This window comes from Agelaius tricolor, unplaced genomic scaffold, assembly GCF_023055355.1.
Source record: "Agelaius tricolor isolate 1412-34295 unplaced genomic scaffold, bAgeTri1.0.p SCAF_54, whole genome shotgun sequence".
NCBI lineage: Eukaryota > Metazoa > Chordata > Aves > Passeriformes > Icteridae > Agelaius > Agelaius tricolor.
Genome location: NW_027269314.1, coordinates 1,403,354 through 1,428,822, shown reverse-complemented (window position 1 = coordinate 1,428,822; position 25,469 = coordinate 1,403,354). Strand labels below are relative to the sequence as shown.

General features: G+C 52.0%; 1 protein-coding gene across 3 annotated transcripts in view; it reads left to right on the top strand.

Moving 5' to 3' along the window:
* EXOC6B (exocyst complex component 6B) overlaps nt 1–22,798 on the top strand; it is a 312,471-nt gene extending 289,673 nt beyond the window's left edge. For 2 of the 3 annotated variants that reach the window (XM_071455767.1, XM_071455766.1), the window contains 2 exons: nt 11,779–11,891; nt 18,678–22,798. In XM_071455767.1, the coding sequence (XP_071311868.1) occupies nt 11,779–11,891; nt 18,678–18,804 (240 nt within the window). In that variant the 3' untranslated portion in view covers nt 18,805–22,798. The remainder of the gene's footprint in view (nt 1–11,778; nt 11,892–18,677) is intronic. The other variant, XR_011684023.1, reaches the window with a different exon arrangement.
* Nucleotides 22,799–25,469: the final 2,671 nt, after the last annotated feature.

Here is a 25,469-nt window from a genome sequence, read left to right as displayed (position 1 = left end):
AAAGTTCCCTTTGTTTGTACCTTTCCAGGGCTGTGACAATGAGCACGGGGCCATCCAGGGGTTACTGTGACACTCCAAGGAAAAAGCCTTGGCTTTTGTTTCCCAGAGGTTCTTGGGTTGCTTTTATCTCCAACAAATATCCATAAATCCTGCTGGGGCTCCCCGTGCCCGGGGCCGTCTGGCGGATGCAGCCACGGGATCAAATCCTGCCTCAGCTCCTGCTCAGCATCATTTTAATCCCAGGAATGTGTGTTCCTGCAGGATCTGGGGCTTGTAATTAATTAGGAGCCAGACTTGGGTCATCCAGGAGTTTTTCCGGGTTGCCAAAAGTGTGGCACGTTCTCCGCTGGAGTTTCTGGCTCCACGCTTTTGTTCCCTGCGAATTCCAAGTCCCAGAGATGGTCTGGATCCACCAAAAAGGGAACAGATTCAGATAAACTCGGGGCTTTCTCTGCAGGAGGAGGTTTGTGGAGGGGGAAAGAGGCTGGCCATGCTCCCAGGAAGGCCTGGAGTGAGTGGGAATGTTAAATCCTCCTCTTTTACCATGGAATGGGCTGAGTGGGAAAGGACCTTAAAGAACCCGGTTCCACCCCATTCCTCACCTTCCCTATCCCAGCGTGCTCCAAGCCTGGCCTGGGGACATTTCCACTTCAGGAAACCTTTTCCAGGACCTGGGCAGGGGCTGCAGAATCCCTGAGGGAGCTGGGCAGGGGCTGCAGAATCCCTGAGGGAGCTGGGCAGGGGCTGCAGAATCCCTGAGGGAGCTGGGCAGGGGCTCAGCCTGGAGCAAAGGAGGCTCAGGGGGCCCTTGTGGCTCTGCACAGCTCCTGCCAGGAGGGCACAGCCGGGGGGATTTGGGATCTTATCCCAGGGAACAGGGACAGGAGCAGAGGGAACGGCCTCAGGGGAGCTCAGGGTCGACATTGGGAGGAATTTCCTCATGGAAAGGGTGGTCAGGCCTTGGAAGTGCCCAGGGAGGTTTGGAGTCCCCATCCCTGAGGGATTTCAAAGCCCTGTGGATGTGACATTTGGGGACATGGGGCAGTGGTGGCCTTTGGCACCCACCCTTCCCAAATCCCCATCTCTTGGCGTGTCCCCGGGACCATCCAAGATGCTCTCACCTCTTCCAAGGATTTATTTTCTATTTCAGTTTATATTTGTCCCCCTGTGCTACCCCTCCCAGGGGACGCTCTGGTGGATCCTCCTTCACCCTGAGCACCCCAAGGACCTCCAGGCCACCTCCAACGGGTCCTGCTGCCTCAGCCCCTGCCCCTAATGAACAATCAAGAAAGTCTTTAATTAGCAAAGCCACATTTCTGGAAGCAGAAAAGGGTCACGCAGCCCCTGGACCACCCGCGGGTTCCCGCATCCCGCAGGTGTTTGACTCCTTGGAGCAAGGAGACCCAATCCTTTTGTTTCCAATAAAAAAAAACCCCACGGAGAAGCAGTTCCAGGGCTGAGGCTGCCTCCTGCAAAGCCGGGCCAGGGCTCTGCCGTGTGCTTTGTGTTTACAGTGGAGCTTAAAGAAATAAGCATCGGTTACATAGGGGGGAAAAATGAGAACGCTCTCAAATTGGACCCCAGGGCAAGGCTGGCTGAGAACAATGGATCTGCTAAACAAAACCTCCGAGGGGAAAGGAGGAAGTTATCAGGAAAAGCAGGGATGTATTAGTTTAGTTTCTTCAACCAAAAAAAAAAAAAAAAAAGAGAGAGAGAGAGGAAAAAAAAAAAAAAAAAAGAGGGAGGCATTCCAAGCACTTGAACTTGAGCGGATCCATTTCGCCGCCCAGACGTTCTCCCCTGGCGCGGCCGAGTGACCCCGGCCGGCGTCGGCGAGCGCGGAGCTCTCCCGTTCCCCGTTCCCTCCGTGGCAGCTGGGACAGGAGCAGCAGCAGCAGCAGCAGGAGGAGGAGGAGGAGGCAGCAGCCGCCGCTGCCTCCCGTCACGCGTCCGTCCTGGAAAAGAGACGGGAGGACGGCGCTGGGATGCGGCGCTCGGTGGGAAGAGGGCAGCCAGAGTTTAGGAGGCCACGGCCTGCGGACGGTTTCCTGCTGGGCCAAGGGACCCACGGGCTCCTGGAGCGCCGTGTCCCACTGCACTTCTGCTTTTTCTTGGGGTTTTTTTTTGGGTGGGAAGCCCTCCATGGGTCGCTCCATGGTTGCTCCCGCTGGATTTGCCATGTATTCCACACACAGGGAACAGCATAGGAGCTGCTTCATCTCCTGCTTATTCCCAGCTTTTCCACGTCCAACCCGTGCTGGTGGGTGCTTCCATCGGTCCCCAGCCCGAGGAGGGCGGGAGGAAGCGCCGCTAATCCTCATTAAATGTATAAATTTATGGCCCCGTGGTGCTGCAATGTTTAATCAGGGCTCCGTGACTGTGCCGTGCTCCGGGTACAAGTTCAGTGCAAGGTGAATCTTGGCTGAGATAATCTGGAAGTTCAGCCGGAGGTGAAGGCAGCGGCGGCTCCTCACAGCCTGCCTGGGGTGAGCAAGAGGTCACCTCCTTTTTTTTTTTCCTTTTTTTTTTTTTTTAGCCCCTTTTTTAACATGTAAACACAAGAAAAAATTGCAGCTTCTCAGAGGATTTGGCATCAGCTGAGCGGCAACAGGAAAGAGAAGCGTGGAGTGCTTGGCTCCGTGGGGCTTGGGGAGGTGATGCCTGGTGGTTTTTGGGGATAACAGGAGAGGTTTGGTTCAAACAGCACAAATCTCACGGGGTTTTGACACCAGGGAAAGCAGGAATCCTCAGGATTTGCTGCTCACCCATCCCTGCTCCCTGCTGCTGGTGGGATCCCTCAAAGGGAAAATGCCCTGGCTGGGGCTCTGGGTGTCCCAGCCCGGTGCTGGTGGCACTCGCTGGGCTCTGTCTGTCCCAAAAGGTGGCTCGGTGTCACCTGCTCCCTGCAGGTGCCTGGGTTTGCTCCTGGTGGGCAGCACTGACCCCTCCCAGCCCAAAAGCTCTCCGGCTGCTCCGTCAATCAGTTGGGAATGCTCTCTCCAGGAAAAGTGGCATTAAAGTGATTTTTTTCCCTTTTTGGGAAGATTTTTTCCAACTGGGAAGATTTGGGAAGACTTTTTCTCCAACAACACTGGGGATGTTTCCTATAGGTTTATTTGGACAACTCCTGATTTCTCCCCTCTGAATCCCCTTTCCTGTTTTTAGGGGTTTTGTGCTTTTTCTGTGCTTGTGGTCACTCTTCCCTGACTAAAGGATCCTCTGCTGCTGAAATATTGGAATTTTCCACGTTATTCCCTAATGTTTTCTTTGGAGACACTGATTTGGACGTGTGGGTCAGGCAGGGAAACCCAGAAGGCCGTGAACCCTTGGAATGCAGCAGTGGAAAAGGAATTCTGTATTAATAGGACAACTGAGAATGGAGCCATCAACTCCCAACCACAGAGCTTTTCCAAAATCCACCTTCTCCTCCCCAAAACACCTTCAAAACAGACTCCAAGGAGTATTTACACATATGTGTATATACACAAGTGTGTGTGTATATATATATATGTATAGATATATATCTATATATATCTCACACTTGCAGACATTTTTTCAGGTTATTCCAAAAGTGCGTTCCAAAGAAAACATGCACATAAATTATGGTGTATTCCTTCCCCTTTATAAAACGTTGGTACACTGTGCTGATTTCTAATCCTAAAATCAGGCAGAGCATAGTACTGCAAGCACTCGTGCTTATGAGACTGGGCAAGGTGGGACGAAGAAAAAGCATGAAATAAATCAGAAATAACTACATTAATTTGGGATAAAATAATTAAAAGATGAAGTGTATGAATATATCAATATTATTGTCGCCCTGAGTGCTTTCCAAACATCACATCCCGAATTTCTCCCCTGTGGTGTCGGATGCTGATCCCAGAGGGTTTATCCGGCCCCATCCTTGCTGGGTGCAGCTCCACCAGAACCCGATGCTGCTACAGGAGCCATCTTTGCCTGGGGAATGAATCCCCCTTTGTGGTGGCTCAATGGAAAAGCCAAGTGTTATTCAATAGTGGAATTCCCTGCGGAACGCTCTTCCGAGCCTCTTTCATTCCTCCTGGCTCCCGCCCAGCATTGTCCCCGTGTGCCATCGGAGGGTCTGGAGGGTGGGAATCCGCCCGGCTCCGGGCCCAGCCTTCCCTGCAAACTCCTGAACCTGCCTGGAGAATGGGATGAGCCCAAGGGGTTATTTTTAGGAGTGCAAATTGGGCGCTAAATCCAGCAGCTCCACTTGCTTTTGTTCCTGTGGCCGTTCATAAAATCCCCCTGTCCGGGTGTTATCGCTGGGAACGGCTCGATCCCGAAACGTTGAAATCTCAGGGGTTTTGCACCAAATTATTTTCAGGCCTCGTGTGTTTTTATTTTCCAAGGGCTGTGCCATGGGTGAGAGGAACTCGGGATTCCCCTAGAATTTAGCGGAGCTTTCCCTGCAGGCAGAGATCCAGTGTGTGACTAAAGGCAGGCCTTGAGCGCAGCTTGGGGGGACTTTCCAGGGCTGTCACCCCTGTCACACGTGGTGCTGATCCTCAGCGTCCCCACTGGACAGCCCTTTCCAGGAACGAATCTTCCTGATATCCAGCCTGGCTGTTCCATCTCCTCCTGTCCCTGTTCCTTGGGATAAGATCCCGAATCCCCCTCTGGCTGTCCCCTCCCGTCAGGGAGTTGTCACAAGATCCCTCCTGATCCCTCTTTGCTCCAAGCTGAGCCCCTTTTCCAGCTCCCTCAGCCACTCCTGGGGCTCAGAAACACAAATTTTCTGAGGTAAAATCCTGCAAACTTTTTAACAAGACCCTTGGAAGAAATTCCTTTGGGAAGAGGAGAAAAGTCAACTGCGTGTAATTCCAGCGTGGCTTCAAAGCAGGTGGAAAGCCAGAGGTGGAAAGCCAGAGGTTTTCCTCCTAATAAATGATGAATGTTTGCAGCTGGAAAACCAGGAGATCTCTCTGTGCAAAAAAAGCTTTGTGGAGCCCTTTCCCTGGAAATCTGGGCTATCAGGAATACAAGAACCTATAAACAGGCAATAATGTGAAGCTGAAAATAATCCAGACTGGACAGATTTGGGTTTTGTTGGTCTCAAACCTCTCTTGGTTACAAACTGTCCTGGCTGCCATAAATCCTTCCACATTCCTCTCCTGTTTCGTTGGGGTTTTTTTCCAGGAATTGTTTGACTTTTGCAGCTAGAAAGAGAAAAAAAAAATCAAATTGCTGCTTTTAACTTGCAAGATCAACCCAGTTAAATGTGAGGTGAGGAGCTTGGAATTGGTTCTCTTCCTCTCCAGGAGGATATCCCTGGGTGGGACATCCCAGGAGACCTGGAGGAGTCACTTGGGGTGGTTGTGTCTCACAGAGAGGTCCAAGCAGGACTCTTGGATCTGCAGTAATTCCCAGAAATCCAGGTAATTAGGTGAGCACCTAAATTAAGATTTTTCCTTTCCCTGTGCTCCGTGTGTGGATCCCTTTCCTTGTCCATCCCCAATTCCCTGCGGGTGCTCTCCAACCCCCCACCCCAAGAACACCCAATTCCCAGAGCAAATCCTCCTTTCCAGTGAAACCAGTGACAAATCCGCTCCTGTTTTCACTTAAACCACGATTTCCCCCTCCGTGCCTTCCGCAAATTCAACAACAAACATCATGTTCCAATTCCCGGTGCCTTTTCTTTTTGGGAACGCTATTGTCCAAACCCCACGTCTTCCCAGGGGTTGGAATATTTCTTTCTCTTTCAGTATTCCTTTCCCACGAGGCGTAATTGAAACCTCCCCAAAATAAATTATTTGGACTGTGCTTGTCCGTGGCTGCTGCTGCTGGAAGATCCTTGGGTTTTTTGTAATCCGTGACAATTCCCTGCTGGATGGTGGAAGGGGCTGCTCCACCAGTGGTGGGATGGGTTATGGACGTGGACAAACTGGGAATTGACACTGGTTTTCCATAGTTTTGTGTTTTTCATGGAAGTTTCCAGCAGGACTGGGTGTCACCACTGTTTTCTGATCCCACTGGGGCATCTTGTCCCGTCCTCCAGGTGGGACACAAGGGTGGCCTCTCGTTGTCCCCTTTCCTGAGGAGCTGTGGAGTTCAGTCGGGGAAAGGAGCTTTTTGGAGAAAATTCCTCCCGAGGTTTAGAAGTTCAAGGTGTGACCTCGTACAAATCAAAGCTGGTTTGTGGAAGGTGTCGGGTCAGAGGTTGTTCATGCCAGGTACAGAAACCCTGGGAAGAGGAACATCAGATAATGGAGCTTTTGAGAGCTGTTTTCACCTTGGATCTGAAAATATTTCCTCCTTCTTCCATGGAAAAGCAGAGCAGGGCACTCAGGGACGTGACCCAGCTCATGGGCGTGGCCCTCAGCAGGGTTCAGGGCAGGAATGCTGCTTCCAGCTGGGAAAACACCAAACCTGACTGAATTCATGCTTTTCCATGCCCTGGGGACATAAAACTCATCACAAAGCTTGGCCATAACCACGTGGCATCGCTGTCACTCCCGTGGGGATCTGAGTGTCCCCAAAATCCCACCATGAGGAAGACTTTGCCCCACCTCGACCCAGCTGTGTGTGCTTGCAGAAACAAGGACTGAGTTCCCTAATTTAGGCTTTTGTTGAAAGAAAGGTTTAGTTCTTTATGGAATGTCTCTCATAAACCCTGGCACCATCTCATCAGCTGGGATCGTGCTGGCAGAGGAAGGTCCTTCCAATCCATCTTGGTGGAATCCAAATCCATCCAATCCCACCAAATCCATCTTGGTGCTCCTCCTTGTCCCTAGGAGGAGGAAATCTGGTGGTGGATCAGAGGGAAGTATTTTTTCTGGGATGAAATCAAAGAACCACCCTGGTTTGGAGGGACCTTGAGAGCTCATCTGGTCCAGCCTGGTCTGAGGAAGGAATGGATGGAAGGAGCCCTGCCCTGTCCATCCCAAAAACTCCAGCAGTGGGATCCCCATCACATCCAGGGGAAGTTGTCCCAGTGGAAGACAGGGCTCCCTCCAAGGAATTTCTTACTTGTGTGGAGGTCAAACCTTTCTTTGCTCCTCATCTTGTCCACGGGGTTCCTTGTGAAGAGAAATCTTCCTCCTCCTGTAGCCACCCCTAAAGGACTGGAAAACCACAATGAGGGGATGTCTCCTATTTAACCAAATCCCATCCCTTTTCCTGGGAAAACTGGCACATTCCCCTGGGAATTTTGTGCAGGTCAGGAGCTTTTGGGGCAATTCCCCGTTGGGGGATGCTGGGCCAGGTGGGGCAGTCACAGCCCCATCCCTGGAAGTGTCCAAGGCCAGGTTGGACACTGGGGCTTGGAGCCACCTGGGATAGTGGGAGGTATCCCTGCCCATGGGGTTGGGTCTGGGTGGGCTTTGAGGTCCCTTCCCACCCAACCCATTCCACGATTCCATGACTGTGACACGGGCGCGAGCGTGCGAACGCCGGTGGTGGCTTAGATCTGGTTCCAGGAGCTCTGGCAGGGCTTGCAAACCGTGTTTGGAGTCAGTTTGGATTCACATTCCAGTGCTCCTGGCTTGGCCGGGAGGATTCCATCCAGATTCCACGCTGTCGTCAGACAGAACAAACTGTCCCTGCTCTCCTTCCCATCTGGAGGGGGATGCGGAGCCCAGCCACGGCCTGGTCTCCTCCTGCAGGGACCTTCCAGCCATCCTCGCCCTCTGCTTGAGGTGAGGGGTGCGAAAATTTGTCTGCTTGGATAAAAAGGACATTTTTGAAGAGTTTGAGGTGGTGCCGTTGCAAGGGGGGTGGAAAGGAAGTGGTTTTGAGGTAGAACTGGTGGTTGGATTTGATGATGTGAAAGGTCTTTTCCAGTTTAAATGATTCCATGATTCCATGAAATGGGGGGGGGAAAGTTCTTCTAGGGGAACCTGGGACAGGCTGGGAGCTGGCTCCCAGTTTAATTCTTTCATTCCAGCATTTCCTTCTCTTGAATTCTCACTTCAATTTGGATACAAGCTCATGTATGTGTATAAAACCAATTTTAGTACTTTTTTTAGTACCTTTTTTTCTGGCATTTTTTTCAAACCATCCTCCTCCACTTCTCCATTTTTATAAAGCTGTACCTGCACCTCTCCCTGCTCCTCCTAAAGGTGTTCCTGGAACCCCGGGAAGCTGCAGGTCCCCAGCCCTAAGCACATCTGCAACTTCCTGATCTTATCCCACTCCCACATCACCGTGGTGAAAGCTCCTCTTAATTTTTCCCTCCTCGTTTTTTCCCTTTCCCTCCTCTCCTTTTCCTTCCCCCCCATCCCCCAGTGGATCTGCTGTCGAGTTTGATTTATGGCCTTGAAAGGGAGACTCCAGTTTAAAGAATTAATGGTATTTGCATATTTGATTTGGAAACTCCCCCGGCAGACCCGCGGCAGCCCCACGCCGCCGGCTCTTTTTTCCCTTTTCCCTTTTTTTCCCTTTCCCCTCGGCCCGTTCAGATTTAGCAGCAGAGGTGAAAAGTTGAAGCAGTAAAACCAATAAAACCACATTTATGTGACAGATAAATCGTCTGGAGGCAGCTCTCCCTGAGCCTTCGGGCTTCCTCCTGCAGGACCTCTCCCCTCTGGAGCGCGACCCGCGGCCGGGCCGGGAGCGCCGGCAGCCGGGGCCAAAGGTGCTGGCCCCGGCCGTCCGCGGACCTGCCGAGCCAAAAAAGATGGATGTGGGCAAAGAGTTGGAAAATACACAGCCCATCCGTCACTGTCGGGAGCCACCTGGGGGTGGTCTGGCTCTGCGAGAGCTCCGGGAAGGTCCAGGCCGAGGTGGGAGCGCTGGGAGTCATGGAATCAATATGGTTGGAAATGTGCTCAGAGATCGAGTCCAGCCTTTCCTCAGCACTGCCAAGGCCACTGCTGACCCGTGTCCCCAAGTAAAGCCTTCAAATCCTTCCAGGGATAGGGTCTCCATCAGGCTGGACAGGGCTTTCCATGAGGAAATTCCCCAGTGTCCACCCTGAGGTTCCCCTGAGGCCGTTCCCTCTGCTCCTGTCCCTGTTCCTGGAGGCTGTCCCCTCCTGGCAGGAGCTGTGCAGAGCCACAAGGGCCCCCTGAGCCTCCTTTGCTCCAGGCTGAGCCCCTGCCCAGCTCCCTCAGGGATTCTGCAGCCCCTGCCCAGCTCCCTCAGGGATTCTGCAGCCCCTGCCCAGCTCCCTCAGGGATTCTGCAGCCCCTGCCCGGCTCCCTCAGGGATTCTGCAGCCCCTTCCCACCTCTGTTCCCACCCTGGACATGCTGCAGACCTCAGGGTCTCTCTTGTTGGGAGAGGCCCAGAACTGCCCCAGGATTTGAGGTTGTGGCCCCAGCAGTGCCAGCACAGGGGACAGGCACTGCCCTGGTCCTGCTGCCACCCCAGTGCTGGCACAGCCCAGGTGCCTTTGGCTTCCTTGGCCACCTGGGCACACCTGGGCTCGTGTGGAGCTGCTGTCGATGGCTCCAGGTCACCAGAGTTTCTCTGGGAGTGGAAGCCATTCCCTGGCTCCTGTCCCTGCAGGCCTTGTCCCCAGCCCCTCTCCAGCTCTCCTGGAGCCCCTGCAGGCCAGGGGCTCTGAGCTCTGCCTGGAGCCTTCCCTTCTCCAGGGGAACATTCCCAGCTCTGCCAGCCTGGCTCCAGAGCAGTGGAGCTCCAGCCCTGCAGCAGCTCCATGTCCCTCTGAGCTCCTGCACTGCTCCCAAGCCTGTGTCAAAACAACTCCCAACGTTTTAATTCCATCTTCTCCAAACCCCTTCCTAATCCTCACTTTTTTTTTTATTTCCTTTCCTCCTTGATCCCTTTCCTCCTGGCTCTTTACTCCCCCTCCCCACGAGTGGCTACCTGGCCCCTGGATGCTCCGGCCGGCCGCCCACTTTCCATGGCAAGAAACTCGTTCAGGCTTTGTTTGGGATTTGCCCGAGGCACGTTCAGCCTCCCAGGGGCCACCAGCAAGAGGTCTTTGGCGCGTTGTGGGGGTTCCCTTTGAGCCTCTACAACCATGCGACTCCTCCCAGCAGCCGCCAAGCCCCACGGAAGCGTTTTGGCCCCGGCGCTCGGCCTGAAAAGCGCCTGTGAAATCATATTTAAGGTTGTCTCTCTCGAAGGTGCCCCCTTGGAAAAACCTCCTGCCAATGATGTTCAGCTCGGGTTTGTAGTTCAACACAAAGGCCCCGCCGGACAAAGCCGAGCGGGACCCAGGCTGGAAAAGCCCTCTTAGGTCCCGGCTAATCCATCCCCCCCGCCAGCCCGGGGGATTGTTCCCGACAGCTTGTTTTCCTTGCCCTGACCTACATAGTCAAAAAGAATCTTGTTGCACATTTTTGTTTTGTATCTGGAGGTCTCGGAGGAGCTAAATCCCCTTCTTGGCGGGGCAGGATGCGTTGTTAAACAGCGCTGGGGCCTCCAGGAAAACCATGGCGACGCGGGGACAATGAGGCCTCTATGGGCCCCGCTTGGCCGCGGGACGGGCCCGGCCTCTCCCGGCCCCGGTGGTGGGCACCGGGACGCGCCGAGCAGGCGATGAAGACGTCCACGCGCTTGGCAGGCTGTCCCCAAATAGAGTGGTCACAGTGGCGCTCCAAGACGGGATCTCGGGGAGGGGGGAACGGCAGGAGCTCTTAATTAACCTGCTGTGGATGGGGCAGAGGTGGAGGAGCGGCATCCCGGGAATCCTGGGCCGTGCTGCCACGGGTGGGTGGAGAAGGCGAGTCCTTGTTGAGGTGAGGAGATCCACGTGTGGGGAGGGAAGGGGAGAGCCTGGTTTTTAAGGAAAACAAGGGTGGGAATGGTTTGGGAAGAGGGCATTGGACTGTGCCTTCATGGGTGGGTGGAGAAGCCAAGTCCTTGTTGAGGTGAGGAGATCCTCGTGTGAGGAGGGGATGGCAGCTCCTGGTTTTTTAAGGAAAGTAAGGATAGGAATGGTGTGGGAAGAAGGCATTTAGGGAACCTGGACAGTGCCCTCATGGGTAGGTGGAGAAGCCAAGTCCTCATCGAGGTGAGGAGATCCTCATGTGAGGAGGCCATATCAGCTCCTGATTTTTTAAGGAAAACGAGGATGGGAACAGTGTGGGAAGAGGGCATTTGGGCGACCTGGGCTGTCGTTTGCCCGTCCCTCACCTGGCTGGGAGGAGCAGGGTTGTTTGTGGACATGAAGGGCTGCAGGTGGGAATTTTGGTGGTCTGGAGCAGGGACCGTCACGGATGGCTGAGTTAATCCCTTTCCCTTCCCCCGCTGCCAAGGCCTGGTGGTTTCTCTTACCAACGTCTGGAAAGCACCTGGGACTCCCAGCTCTGGGAGCTGCTCTCACCCAGAATAACCCCCCGAGCTCCTCTGGGCTTTGGAGACACTTCCAGAGCACTTGGAGGGTGTTGGGATGGACCCAGGGTGGTGAGAAATCCATGGGGAATGGTTAGAATGACACTGGGGGTTGTTTGGGGACAGAAGTTACTTTTGGTGACTTTGACCCCAAAAGTTTCCTCCTGCCATGGCTGAGAGGGTCAGGGCACTGGGGTTGTCACCCACGTCCTTGAGGTGTCTCAAACCTAAAATCCCCTTCAAATACCCAAAACTGGGGATCACAGAGCAGGAATGCTCGATGGCTAATTTAATACAGCCCTGCATTAATCAGTGTTAAAGATCCCTGAATTAATAATGAAGTACAATCAAGTTAATGATGAAACCTTAACAGAATAATATTAAACAAATCAATAAAACCTGCATTCATTTTTTTTTTTATGGATAACTCCATCTGCCCAGGACCTTTGCCAGCTTCCAGGGAAACACCTGCTGCCTTTTCCAGCTTTTTCAAACCCCGTTTGTTTTTCCTTTCCAGCTCCTGGATCTGTTCATCCAGTGGGATTGGTCCACATATTTGGCCGACTATGGACAGCCCACGTGCAAGTACCTTCGTGTGAACCCCACCACAGCCCTCATCCTGCTGGAAAAGTGAGTGTGGCCCCCAAATCCTGGGAGAATTTCCACCCCCATCGTGCTTTAGCAGCTCTTTCTATCCCTGTGAGCAAAGATCTCGGCCCTGGGTGGACAGAGGGAACTCAGATGGAAAAATTCCATTTTATCCCATTGACCCGAATCCCACATTATCCAAATCCAATGGCTTGGCTGTGGCTCCTTCTTTTTATTGGCTCTTAAGCAGAGTTTTTCTTGTCCTACCAGAAAATTTTGCTGTAAAGATGAACCTCCAGCTCCAAAATCCTTTAAAATGTGCTGGGCTGCAGGCAGGAGTGGCTCTCCCGAATTTTTCAGTGTTTGGGCAATGCCATGAACAACTTTTGGTCATGAAGTGGCTGGGCAGTTGGACCATGTTGTTGTAGGTTCCCTTCCACCTGAGAATATTCTGTTTTATTCCTTTCTATCTCTGTATTTCTGTTTCTTTTTATTTCTATTTTCATTTCTATTTCTATATTTTGGATTTTATTTATATATTTCTGTTTATATTTATCTCTATTTAATTCTATATTTATTCCTATTTCTGTATTTTTATTTCTATTTATTTCTATAGTTCTATATTTCAATGTATTTCTTTTAAAATTTATTTGTGCATTTTTTCTACATTTCTATAGTTCTGTTTATTTCCATATTTATTTCTATTTCTGTATTTTATTTCTATGTTTCTATTTCTGTATTTTTATTTCTATTTATTTCTATAGTTCTATTTATTTCTGGTTTTGTTTCTATTTCTGTATTTTTATTTCTACATTTCTGTATTTCTTTATTTCTATATTTCTATGCTTTTATTTCTTTTTATTTCCTTAGTTCTATTTATTTCTGTTTTCATTTCTATCTCTGTATTTTATTTCTATTTTATTTCTATTTCTATATTTTATTTTCTATTTATTTCTGTTTCTGTATTTTTATCTCTATTTCCATATTTCCATATTTCTATTTTTATAATTTTATTTTTTTATATTTTTATAATTTTATATTTTTATATTTTTATAATTTTATATTTTTATTTATATTTCTGTATTTCTATATTTCTATACTTTTATTTTTTTATTCCTATAGTTCTATTTATTCCTATTTTTATTTCTATATTTTATTTCCTATTTATTTCTGTTTCTGTATTTTTATCTAAATTTCTATATTTCCATACTTCCATATTTTTATGTTTTTATATTTCAATTTATTTCTATTTCTCTATTTGAATCTCTATTTTTTTTCTATTTCTACACAGCCCTACATTTTTATTTCCATTTCTTTCTACTCTCATTTATTCCCGTTTCTCCCGCCTCCCTCCGGCGGCGTTCCCGGAGAGCCCCGATCCCGGTTCCGTGGGGCCAGAGGAGCCTCCGGGGCTCCCTCAATCCATCCTTTGAGGGCCGTCGTTCTCATGCTCCGCACGGCTCCATCCCAAACCCTGGAGCGGTGCCGGGAACAGCGCCCGGGGCTCCGGGGTGGCTCCTGGGGGGCTCTGCCAGTCCCGGGAACGCTGCGGGATTTGCCTCAGGAAAAGCGGGATTTGCTTTGCCTGTCACCCCTGCCCGTGGTGGGTCTCCCAGATGATCTCCGCTGGTCCAGCTCCAAGCTGGCTTGGGAAGGATCCACTCTGCTCCTGCTCCCGGCAGACCTCCCAGGTCGTTTTCCAGCTGGTGGGACAGAGAACGAGCCAAAAAATGGGAATTTAGCGTTTTCCAAGCGGCTCCTGGCACGGGCGCTGCAGTGCTGGGTCCTGCATGGAGGAGAGGGCAGGAGGGGATCCTCGTGGAGTCATGGAATGGTTTGGGTGGGAAAGGGACCTTAAAGCCCATCCAGTTCCATGGGCAGGACACCTCCCACAGTCCCAGGCTGCTCCAAGCCCTGTCCAACCTGGCCTTGGACACTTCCCGGGATCCAGGGGCCTTGAATGTTCTTCTGGAGGTGTGGCCCCAACCCTAAACTCATCACCTCCTCCTCGAGGAGAATGAGAGACCCCAAATCCCCTCAAACTGCCCCTCATGCTCTGATTCCATGGTTAATCCAACCCCGGCTGCATCCCTGGAAGTGCCCAAGGCCGGGTTGGACGGGGCTTGGAGCACCCTGGGACAGTGGTGGCATGGGGGTGGCACTGGATGGGCTTTAAAGATCCCTTCCAACCCAAATTATTCCCTGGATCTCTGATTCCTTGAGCGACCTTGGGGTGTCTGTGAACTTTGGGGCTCCCTCTGTGTCACCATGGTCCAGCTCCTCTCCACCAGAGGAGAAGGATGGATGTCACAGCACCTCAGGACACCCCGAGGGCACCAGTGAGGGAAACTGGGACTAAACTGGATTTAAAAGGACTTTTACACCTCATGGTGTTGTTTTTATACTGGTATTTTATGGTTTGTGTCATCCCTCAGTTATTTGGGACCGTGGGTCAGGGATGGGTGTGAAAATGCTGGGGATGGTTGGATTTGGTGACCTTGGAGGGCTCTTCCAGCTGGGATAATTCTGTGATGCACAGAGAATTCGTGACCCAACGTCTGTGATCGTCTGTGATGGGGAAGTGAGAGGTTTATCCAGAGCTAACAGCAAACTGATAAAATAAAAGCACACCCAAAATCTGGGAGTTTGGCCATGCAGCATCTGGGAGAGCCGGGGAATTGAGGCAGGCAGTGAGCTGGGATCATGGCAGAGGCTGGGAAGGAAGTGGGACAGCAGGAGAGCAGCTCCACACTCAGTGGTGTTAAAATGTCACCAAACCCCAGCCTGACTCATTTCATAAAGTCATAAAATCATGGAATGGTTTGGGTTGGAAGGAACCTTAAGGATCATCCCATTCCCACCACATCCATGGCAGGGACATCTCCCACTGTCCCAGGTGGATCCAACCTGGCCTTGGGCACTGCCAGGGATCCAGGGGCAGCCCCAGCTGCTCTGGGAATTCCAGCCCAGGCAGGAATTCCTTGCCAAGATCCCAGCCCAATCTCCCCTTTCCCAGTGGGAGCCATTCCCTGGCTCCTGTCCCTGCAGGCCTTGTCCCCAGCCCCTCTCCAGCTCTCCTGCAGCCCCTGCAAAGACTCTGAGTTTTCCCTGCATTTTTCCCTTCTCCAGGGGAACATTCCCAGCTCTCCCAAAGCAGAGGAGCTCCAGAATCCTGGAATGGGTTGGGTGGGAAGGAACCTTAAGGATCATCCCATTCCCACCCCATCCATGGCAGGGACACCTCCCACCATCCCGGGCGGCTCCAAGCCCCAGTGTCCATCCTGGCCTTGGACGCTGCCTCAGGGGTGTCTCTGTCCATCCCCCATGAGCTCTCCCGAGGCTCCTTCCTCACTCCAGGCACATCCTCTGCCTCCCATCCCGCCGGGAATCCCGGGGGGGATTCTGAGCAGGGGCCGGCTCAGCCTGTAACCTGTTCTCCTGGTTATCTGTGTCCCTTATCACCCCGGTGTCTGTGTCTCTCCCAGGATATCCCGGGTGTAAGTATGCGCTCGCTCGGGCTTTCACCCTCACCTGGCAGGGCCCCGATTGTCCGCTCTCAATGGAGCCCGAAACGCTGGAAATGCAAAGTGCCTCTGGAGCGGGGCCCTGCGCAACCCGATCCTCCCAAATGCACTAATTAGAGCTAAAAGAGGAGCTTTTACCCCGCTGCTTTCTTCCCCTCCCGGATTAATTGAGACAAAGCTCGGCTCTCTCCGAGGTGGTGTTTGTTGACAGGGGTGGGGACAGCGCCGAGCTCGCCTTTCCCTTCCTTTCACTCCTAATCCTGGGACCGGCTTCCAAACCCGCGGTTATCCCGAGGCTCTGCTCGGAGAAATAAAACTGGGAAGCTGCACAGCCCGTCCCAAATCCTGCAGGATTTTGTGTCCCGGAGGCAGCTTAATTAATAGATAATAGTTAATAGCTCAGTGCTTGCACCTTCACGTGGTGTCTGGAGATTCCAGCAGCTCCCAGATGCTCCCTGACTTTTGCAGATCCACTTCTGTGGGTTTGTTAATGGTGCTCCCTGTTATCCCAAAGCTCTTCTCAGGGGAAAAAAAAACCCATGGATCCACACAGCCCATCCGAAATCCTGCAGGATTTTGTGTCCTGTAGGCAGCTTAATTAATGAATAATATTCAGTGTCTCAGTGCTTGCACCTTCAAATGGTGTCTGGAGATTCCAGCAGCTCCCAGATGCTCCCTGACTTCACCAGATCCACCTCTGTGGGTTTGTTAGTGGTGCTCCCAGTAATCCCAAAGCTCTTCTCAGGGAAAAAAAACCCCATGGATCCGCATAGCCCAACCCAAATCCTGCAGGATTTTGTGTCCTGTATCTTGATTAATTAATAATAGTTAATAGCTCGCTGCTTGCACCTTCACGTGGTGTCTGGAGATTCCAGCAGCTCCCAGATGCTCCCAGACTTTTCCAGATCCACTTCTGTGGGTTTGTTGTGGGATCAGGGCTCCAGCTGCAATCCCTTTCCACCCTGTTCCAGAGCTTTATCCATCCAGCTCCTTCCCAGTCATCCCACTGCACCCCGAGGTTTTCTTGCACAGAATGTGCACTGCTTCCAGAACATTCCATGGACCCGAGCAGGTCCCACGTGGTGGGAGATGGCCCCAAAGGTGCCAGGATGGAAAAGCTCTAAATTTCCAGTGTGTGGAAGGGCTGGGAAGAGCTTTCCAAAGGTACAGATCAACTTCCAGCACCTCTGGCGTCCCTCTGGAACCCAGGAGAGCTCCCAGCCTTCCTGGGGAAGGGCTTGGAGACCTCCTGGAGCTGTTTGGAGCTCCAGGGGAGGATAATTATCCCCAAATCCACGACAGCAGGACTGGGCCACTCCAAACTCCACTTCCTGCTGGCACAATCACTCCCTGGTTCTCCTGAAGGAGCAGCTGCCAACCTTCTTTGGCTGAGAAATAGGGAAAAACAAACAAATCCCGATTTTTTGATGTCTGGAAGTGCTCCAAGCTCTCCTGTTCCTGTTGGGAGAGCAGCTCCATCTCTGGTAACCCCAGAAAATTCCCCTTTGGGATAAAGCTGTTATCCTGGATTCCAGTTCCAAGCCTGGTGTTTTTGGGAACATTTCAGATTCCCTGTGGCTCTTTCTAGGAGATTGAAGCCTGGAAAACCTTGGATGTTTGTTTGTGGTCCGGAAGTTTGGAGAGGTTGGTGTTGTGCTCAGTTGATCCCGTGCCAGCTTCCCAGGGATCGTCAGTGCTGTGTCCCTGTCACTTCAACGCTTCCCTTAGGTCCCCACAGCCAAAAACTGGGATTATGGGATGCATCCAAAGCCCTCAGCCTCTGCCAGATCTGATTTACCCAGAAAATCTTTTACAAATTGGGATGATTTGGAAGAGCCGAGCCCCAGCAGGTTGGATTTTGGGAAGTTGTGCCTTCAAGGAGCTGCTGGAAGGTTGATCCTGGTGGGATTTTTTTTCCCTTCTCAGCATCCTTAGGAAGTGTCCCAAGCCCTGTTCCCCCCAAAATAATGGATCTGGGAATGCAGGAGTGCATGACCCCCTCCCAGCTTTGCCCCCATCCCACCTCTTGCTCTGCTGGGCTCTGGATTTATGGAGAACTCCTGGAGACACCGTGCTCCTTCCAAACAGCTGGATTCCTTCCTGGAATGGGAATTATGCAATGTTATATTTAAGATAAATTATATACATTTATGTAATTTATATTTTTTATTAATCAGGGAAAAAATGGGATAGTGGACGGTGCCCCTGCCCATGGCAGTGGGGTTGGAAATGGGTGGGATTTAAGGTCCCTTCCAACCCAAACATTCCGTGATTCCTTGGAATATTTTATAAAATTTAAATTCACAACTCCAGACCTTCCCAGCCTCCTCTAAAGCTGCATCTTGTGCATGCAAGTTTTAAGTAAAAAGCCTTAATTCTGTGGATTTCGTGCTGATTTTTAAATTTCCTCCTCAAATTCCATCACCACCAAAGAAGGGGACATGGGGATGGAACTATCCCTGCTTGGAAGAGGGATCCAAATGCAGGATTTAGGATTTCCTGCATTTGGGAACTAGGGAGAGACCCCAAAGTGGTGCTGATTGGGATTGGAGGGGTTTAAAGCAAAAACGCCTGTAAATTTCAAAAAAAATAATTGGTGTAGAGCCTGGAAATTCCATGTGCTCCTTTCAGACCACTGGATATTCCCAATCCCTGTTCCATAACCTGTTTGTGCTACATGCAGGATGCGGGAAAAACAATGTTTTCACCCAATTCCAGAAAAAAGAGCGAGAATTGGGGAGACCCCAAAGTGGCGTTGGTTGGGATCAGAGGGATTCAAAGCCTGAAAAATGCCCCAAAATTTGGTGTAGAGCCTGGAAATTCCATGCTCTCCTCTCTGAGCACTGGACATTCCCAATCCCTGTTCCATAACCTGTTTGTGCTCCATGCAGGATACGGGACACCAGCAGGAAAAACAACGTTTTCACCCAATTCCAGAAAAAAGAGTGGGAATTGGGGAGAACCTAAAGGAGAACCTAAAGTGGCATTGGTTGGGATGAAAAGTGCCCCAAAAATTGGTGTAGAGACTTGAAATTCCACATGCTCATCCCTGAGCGCTGGACATTCCCAATCTCTGTTCCATAACCTGTTTGTGCTCCATGCAGGATGCGGGACACCATCAGGAAAAATGTTTTCACCCAATTCCAGAAAAAAGAGCGGGAATTGGGGAGACCCCAAAGTGGCTCCATGATTGGGATGAAAAATGCCCCAAAAATTGGTGTAGACACTTGAAATTCCATGTGCTCATCCCTGAGCACTGTTCATTCCCAATCCCTGTTCCATAACCTGTTTGTGCTCCATGCAGGATGCGGGACACCAGCAGGAAAAACAACGTTTTCGCCCAATTCCGGAAAAACGAGCGGGACAAGCAGAAGTTGATCGACACCGTGGCCAAGCAGCTGCGCGGCCTCATCAACAGCCACCACTCCTGAGGGGCTCGGGATCTCCTTCCCGCGGCCTGGACTCCGGGAATCTCGTTGGGAGAGAAGATTTGTATTTTTTTATTCGCCTGGAAAGTCTCCGCGGAGCCTCCCCCCGACGGCAAAACGCTCCCGGTGGAACAATCCTGGGAAAAAGAGGTGGTGGCAGGAGTCTCCTGGATCAACTCCTATTTTCAGGGGTTTAGGAAGTGATGGGAATTCTTGGAGCCTGGGAGAAGTTCGCACCCGGACTGGGTTTTTGGTTTTGTTTTTTGTTTTTGTCAAAGCCAAATTGAAGGGATCATCCTGCCTTCCTTTTGTTAACTTATTCCCTTGGAAAACTGAGAAATCCGGGAAGAGCTGTGGGTTCTCTGGGCAGAGGGAAGAGGGTCACCCTGAGTGTGTCCTGTGGTTTGGATTTAGGTAGGAAAAAGGGATTTCCCAGGGTTTTTTTCTCCTCTTTTCCCCCTCCACGGGCTGATTTCCACATTAGTCTGCAAATCCCTGGAATTGTGACCCTTTCCCACATGTCCATAACCATCCCTGAGCTCCTCTCTGGGACCTGCCAGGGGCTGTGGGATCACAGAGAAGTGTTTGGAGCAGCCTCCTTGCTCAGATTTGGGAAGGGACGGCTGAAGGATAATCTGGGAATGTGTCCTGTGGCAGCGCTGTGGGGCTGGGATGCTGCTGGACACATCCATGGATAGGGAAAGGGAAGGGATGGATGCTCACAGGGATGAGGGGAAGGCACACTGGGATCTCACAGTGTCCAGGAGGGATTTTCCCTCTCTTTTCCATGCTGGTGTCCCATCCTCCCTCTCCTCCTGATGGCTCCACGGGGAAGACTTCCCTGGGAAGTTTTGGAGCTGGACCAGTGGGAATCTCCTGGAGGCAGTGGGAGATTCCCCATGGAGCAGCGCTGCTCCAAAGTGCCTGTGGATAAAATTCCCCCTGTCCTGAAGGTCCCCAGACATCCTCTGCTCAAACCAGGCGGCCACCAACAGGATTTAATCCCAGGATTCCACTTCCAGAGGGGGAGTTTCGCCCTTCTTGTCTCGCCTCTAATTCCTCACATTATCCAGCCACATTCCCAAACCCTCAAAGGGAATTCCAATCTCCCTGGTGGTTGTTGCAGCCCTGAGCTGCTGCTCCTGTGCCCATTCCCAGCCCTCTGGATGCTCTGATCCAGAGGTTTTACCTTCCCGCCTTGCTCCTCAGCAATATTTTGGGGTTGGTTTTCATTCGGAGAAGGTTCCTTTGGCTCAATCCCAAAATTACACGGGAACACGGTCAGGAATGACCCCCTGGAGCTCTTGGGCTGTCCCAGCCATCTCCAGCTACAGGGACCAAGGGATTGTTTTCATTAATAAGAGGGAAAATTTGTAATTCCTTGGATTTGGAGAGGGATCGGGGGTTCCTGGTGAACTCCTCCGGGAGGGATATGGAAGAGGAATGATGGGAAAAGCAGCAGGTGAAGGAAAGTTGGAGTCAGCGTGGCCAGAAAGGGATCAGCTTTGGAGACACCTCTGGAAACGACCCAGAGGGACAAGGGCTGGGAATTCCGGGAGTGGGATGGGGAGGGAGCAGAAACCCCGGGACGCAGGGAAGGGATTTTGTGCTGCCATCCTGAAATTCCATTCTCCCCTCCTATATTGCCCTCCACGAGGCATTCCCACAAAAAACCCTCAGCAAAGCCTCATTTCCAGGCAGCTCCCACCCTTCCCAAATCCACTCTGGGCTCCCCTTCCCATCTTCCTGAGCCATAATTCCAGGAGCAGCAACCTGGGATGGGTTTCCTTGCTCTTTCAGGGTTTTTTTTTGGTTTTTTTTTTGGAAAAACCAGGATTGGGATCCTCCAAACCAGCTCCTGGCACTCGGGATTTGCTGCTGGGGAAGTCAAATCTGGCCAAGGGAGAGATTCTGGGAGTTCCTGATCTCGGGAGGTCAAGAGCCGGAACCGCAAGTCAGAGCCCGGGATGAAAAATGGGATTTTGGGACTCTGGTCCCAATTAACTTTTTGTTCCGAGAGATGTTCCATCACTTCCAAACAAAATTAATCTTTTAAACAGATTGCCCCCCCCCAAAAAAAAAAGCCCTGGAAGACATCCCAAATCCCCTCTCAGTCTCTTGCTAATGATGGGTGTCCTCCGACACGGATGGAATTGCTTAGGAGGGAAAAGTCGCTGTAGGGAATTCAAAAGGGGGGTGGGAAGCAGGGGCGGGACCCAAATCCAAGATTTCCAGCTTCCCAGAATGAACAATGCTGCTCTCACGCCTCGCTCCGCATCCACCAAACATTCCTCAGCGGATTTTATTTTTTAAGAAAAGAAAATTGGATTGTCCCGTGATTTTTCCCGGCTCCAGCAAATACATCCCAGCAGCAGTGGGAAAAAATTACATTAAAACTCAAATTTGGCTTCCCAAGAAGCCTCTTTCCTTCTTCAGGAGTTGTCAGGCATTCCAGGAGTTGGGAATTATCCCATAAAAGGTGTCCAAAGTGGGAATTTGCAGCCCAACCCATCCACAGGATGTTCTCCCTGAGCCATCAGCATCTGGAAGATGGGAAAGGAGGGGTTTTCCTGGGATTTTTTGGGTATTCCTGGGGCTGGAGTTCAAGCCAGATGCTCCCAGTGATTTTTGCACTTTGTTCCAGATCCAATCCCAGCTCCCGCTCGGATGGGAATGGGAGGAGTTGGGATGATGCTCTTTTGGGGTTGTTTTCTCCTGGATTGGCTGCTTCGGGGAAGGTGGAATTTCGGACAGGAGCTGTGGGAAGGGGTCGTGGTGGCCCCAAATTCCTTGGAAGTGAGGCTGGGATGGAGCTGGGGCCGTTCTGGGGACATCTCTGCTGCCACATCCCTTGTGACAAAGTGTTGGGATCAAATTCCAACCAGAACCCAAATCCCAGGCAGAGATTCCAACCAGAACCCAAATCCCAGGCAGAGATTCCAACCAGAACCCAGATCCCAGGCAGAGATTCCTCACCCTTGGGTGTCTCCTGCCTCCGCTGGGCTTTTCCCGTTATTTCTGGGTTGGGTTTGGTGCTTTTTGGGGCCTTGGAGGGGTTTGGAGCATCCAAACACCATCCCACACTCTGGTTGGATCCGTGTCCCATCCCTGGATCCCGCAGGATTTTTGGGATCTCTGTCCCATTTTTCCTACAGCTCCACAAGGCTGGAGACCCCTCATATCCCCCCTGGCACGGTTCCTTATTTATTCCACTGCTGGCAGTTCCAAGGGAACACAAATCCCATAAATCCCATCCCAGGATGATCCCAGCTCTGCTGTCCACTGGGAACGCCGTGGATCGGCGGGAAGTGACCTGAACACGCCAGGATTGGCTGGGATTCACCCCAAAAATTCCAGGATAGAGGGGGGGAGCGAAGGAGGGGGGCTTTGCTTCACCCCAAAGCTGCTGCTCCAATCTCCAGCCCCTCTCTTGCCCCCAGGGCTGGATTTGGGAAGCTTTTCCCGGAGCTGGGATCCAACCCCACCTGCAGCTTCCCAAAAATTCCATGGGCAGCTCTGGAATCCTGCCCTATCCAAGCTGCTCCCTGCCTTGGCTCATCCCTCAGATTCTGTTTTGCCAGGAAAACCCCCCACACTCCCATCCCATCCCATTATCCCATCCCATCCCATTATCCCATCCCTGTCCGCCGGCTGCCGGGGTTGCCTTTTCCCGTTGATTTTGGGGTGGAAGGACCTGATTTTGGGAACTGAGGTGGTGAAAACAGCTTTTTTTGCACAAGTCGTTGCACAATAAGGGGAAAATTTAGCAAATTTAGGTTTAACTTTAAAGGGAATTTTGTTGTTGGTTTGTTTTTGGTTTTGGTTTTTTTTTCCTTAAAACTCGCTAGCAGAGCTACTGATTCCAAGAGGAAAAAGAGCTGGAATGGTTGGAGAAAGGACTGCATGGTTTACAGGTTCAATTCTGTTAGAAATTAGCATGTTGGACATTTATCCTGGTGTAATTCCAATTAAACAAATACAGCATTTAACTGTTTAATTAATGCTTCGTCTGGCTCTGTGCATCCCCAGGGAAAAACCTGATCCCTAAATCCCATAAAGGATGAAATTCCACATCTCCTTTGGACGCCTGGCTGCTGGAACACCCAGGTTTACGGGGGATCCAGGGGCAGGAAAATCCCTGGATGAGCGTTGGATTCCACCTTCCCTCATTGCCCTGAGCAGAAACCAAATTTTGCCCAATTTTGGGGGGGATTTTAATTGGTTTCTATCAAAAAATTCCTCCCTGGGAAGGTGGGCAGGGGCTGGGCTGGAATTCCCAGATTTGCTGGGGCTGCCCCTGGATCCCTGGCAGTGCCCAAGGCCAGGCTGGACGCTGGGGCTTGGAGCAGCCTGGGACAGTGGGAATTGTCCCTTCCCATGGAACTGATTGGGATTTAAGGTCCCTTTTCCACCCAAACCACTCCAGGATTCTGGAGATTGGGAAATTTCATGGAATGGCTCAAGCAGATGATGTGGGCTTTGTGTAGGATGAGGGATTTAGGGAATATCCATGGGGTGGCAAAGATTCCTGGATGGCTTGGATTCCATGAATTTCTCTAAATCCCTTTTTTCAGTCCTTTATCCCTGTTGGTTTCTGGCAGATCCTGGGGCGGGGATTCCCAGGTGTTAATTAGGAGCAGTGGGAAGGAAAATATTCCCTGGAATTGTTGGTGACTCCACCTCTGCCAGGGCTCTTTCCCCACAGGAGAGGGGAAAAGGAGGGTGGGAATCTGGGAAAATCCTGGATTTTACCAGGATACTCCTGGGCATTTCCTGGTAATGGAAAAAAGGGGAAAATTCCATCTCTTCCCACAGCAGGTCCAGGGAGGACCCAAAAATCCAGGAAACCCCCCCAGTGCCTGGGATAAGGACCTTTGTGTCACCCCCGTGCCCTTTTCCTGGTGGATTTTGGAGATGGAGATGTGGGGACAGGACGTGGTCCAGCACCGTGGGACCCTGGTGGGAGATGGTGGGAAGGGATCTTGGATCATCCTGGATCAGTGGATCCTGGACCTTCCTGGGTCAGTGGATCCTGGATCATCCTGGATCAATGGATCTCAGACCTTCCTGGATGAATGGGTCCCAGATCTTCCTGGATCAGTGGATCCTGGATAATCCTGGATCAATGTATCTTGGATCATCCTGGATTAATGGATCTCAGATCACTGTGGATCAATGGATCTCAGACCTTCTTGGATTAATGGATCTCAGGCTGTCCTGGATCTGTGGATCCCGAGTCACCCTGGATCAGGGAGTGCGGCACGGGTGGGTTTTGGGGCACGGGTTTGGGGTGCTGCAGTGTCACCCATGTCACCCCGGCTGTGGCCAGGCCCTGAAGCAGTGCCTGGAGCAGGGCCAGACCTCAGCGGGGCCCTGTGGCTCCCCAGGGCCAGCTCTGCCACCAGCTCTGTCCCCCCTGGTGTCCCCAGCCCTGAGCCGCCATTCCAGCCCCAGGGATGCGTTGCCAGCCCAGTTTCCACCAAACCGTGGAATATCCTGGTGGGAACGGATCCACAGGGATCACCCAGCCCCGCTCCTGGCCCTGCCCAGGACAGCGCAACCACCCCACAAACCACCCCAAACAGGGACATGTTCCTTTCCTCCTGGTTTTCCCCAGTCCAGGCGAGACAAACATTTTCCAGCCGCTGCTCCCGAGCGTTCCTTTCTGGCTGCCTCTGTCCCCTCGTGCCCCGACCTCGGTTCACCTCCCCACCTCCTTCCCAGCGGGATCAGCTCAGGCTGCGGGAGGTGGAGCTGCCAGGTGAGTCTGACTCCTCCAGGTGGGATTTGCCTCCTCCAGGGAGCCCCAGGAATGCGGTTTGGGATGTTGGGAGATGCCCTCACCCACCTGTGGGGTGGCTTTCCCATGGTGTCCCACGGGCAGGGACTGAAACAGGGCAGGGATGGGTGGGATCTTGGCAAGGAATTCCTGGCTGGGAGGGTGGGCAGGGGCTGGGCTGGAATTCCCAGAGCAGCTGGGGCTGCCCCTGGATCCCTGGCAGTGCCCAAGGCCAGGTTGGACACTGGGGCTTGGGTCCACCTGGGACAGTGGGAGGTGTCCCTGCCATGGATGGGGTGGGAATGGGATGGAATTTAAGTTCCCTTCCAAACCATTCGGTAACTCCACGATTTCTCCCGCCATGGCTCCGAAAACACCTGCAGTGGAAGGGATGGGCCGGCGGCCGCTGGAGCGGGACCCTGGGGCTGCCGGGAGCGAGGAGTGCGAGGCAAAGGTGGCAGCAGGAAGCTGATAAGCCCCAGCTGTCACCACTTGCCCGCAGAACCGGCGAGAAGGAGGCTGTGGGAGCAGATCCGAGATAGGCTGGCTCGCGATAAGGGCCGAGATAAGGCAGGGAGGGCTGGACGGGCTCCAGGAGGAACCAGCGCGGAGCGTGACGCGCAGGGTGAGAAATGCGGGCACGGCAGGTGGGGCAGCCGCATCCGGCTGGGAAACGGGGTCACGGGAATGCCGCGAGAGGATGAGGATGGTCAGGCCAGGTGGCACCAAAATGAAGATAATGGGGGGAAAATCAGGATTGGGATAAACAGGACTTTCCTCCTTCCCTCCGCGGCGTTTCCCGGTGGGAAGAGAGGAGACAGGAATCCCCCCCCCCCATCCATCCCTGAACCATCCCGCGCCCCACGTGGCTCCAGCCGCGCTAATTGCA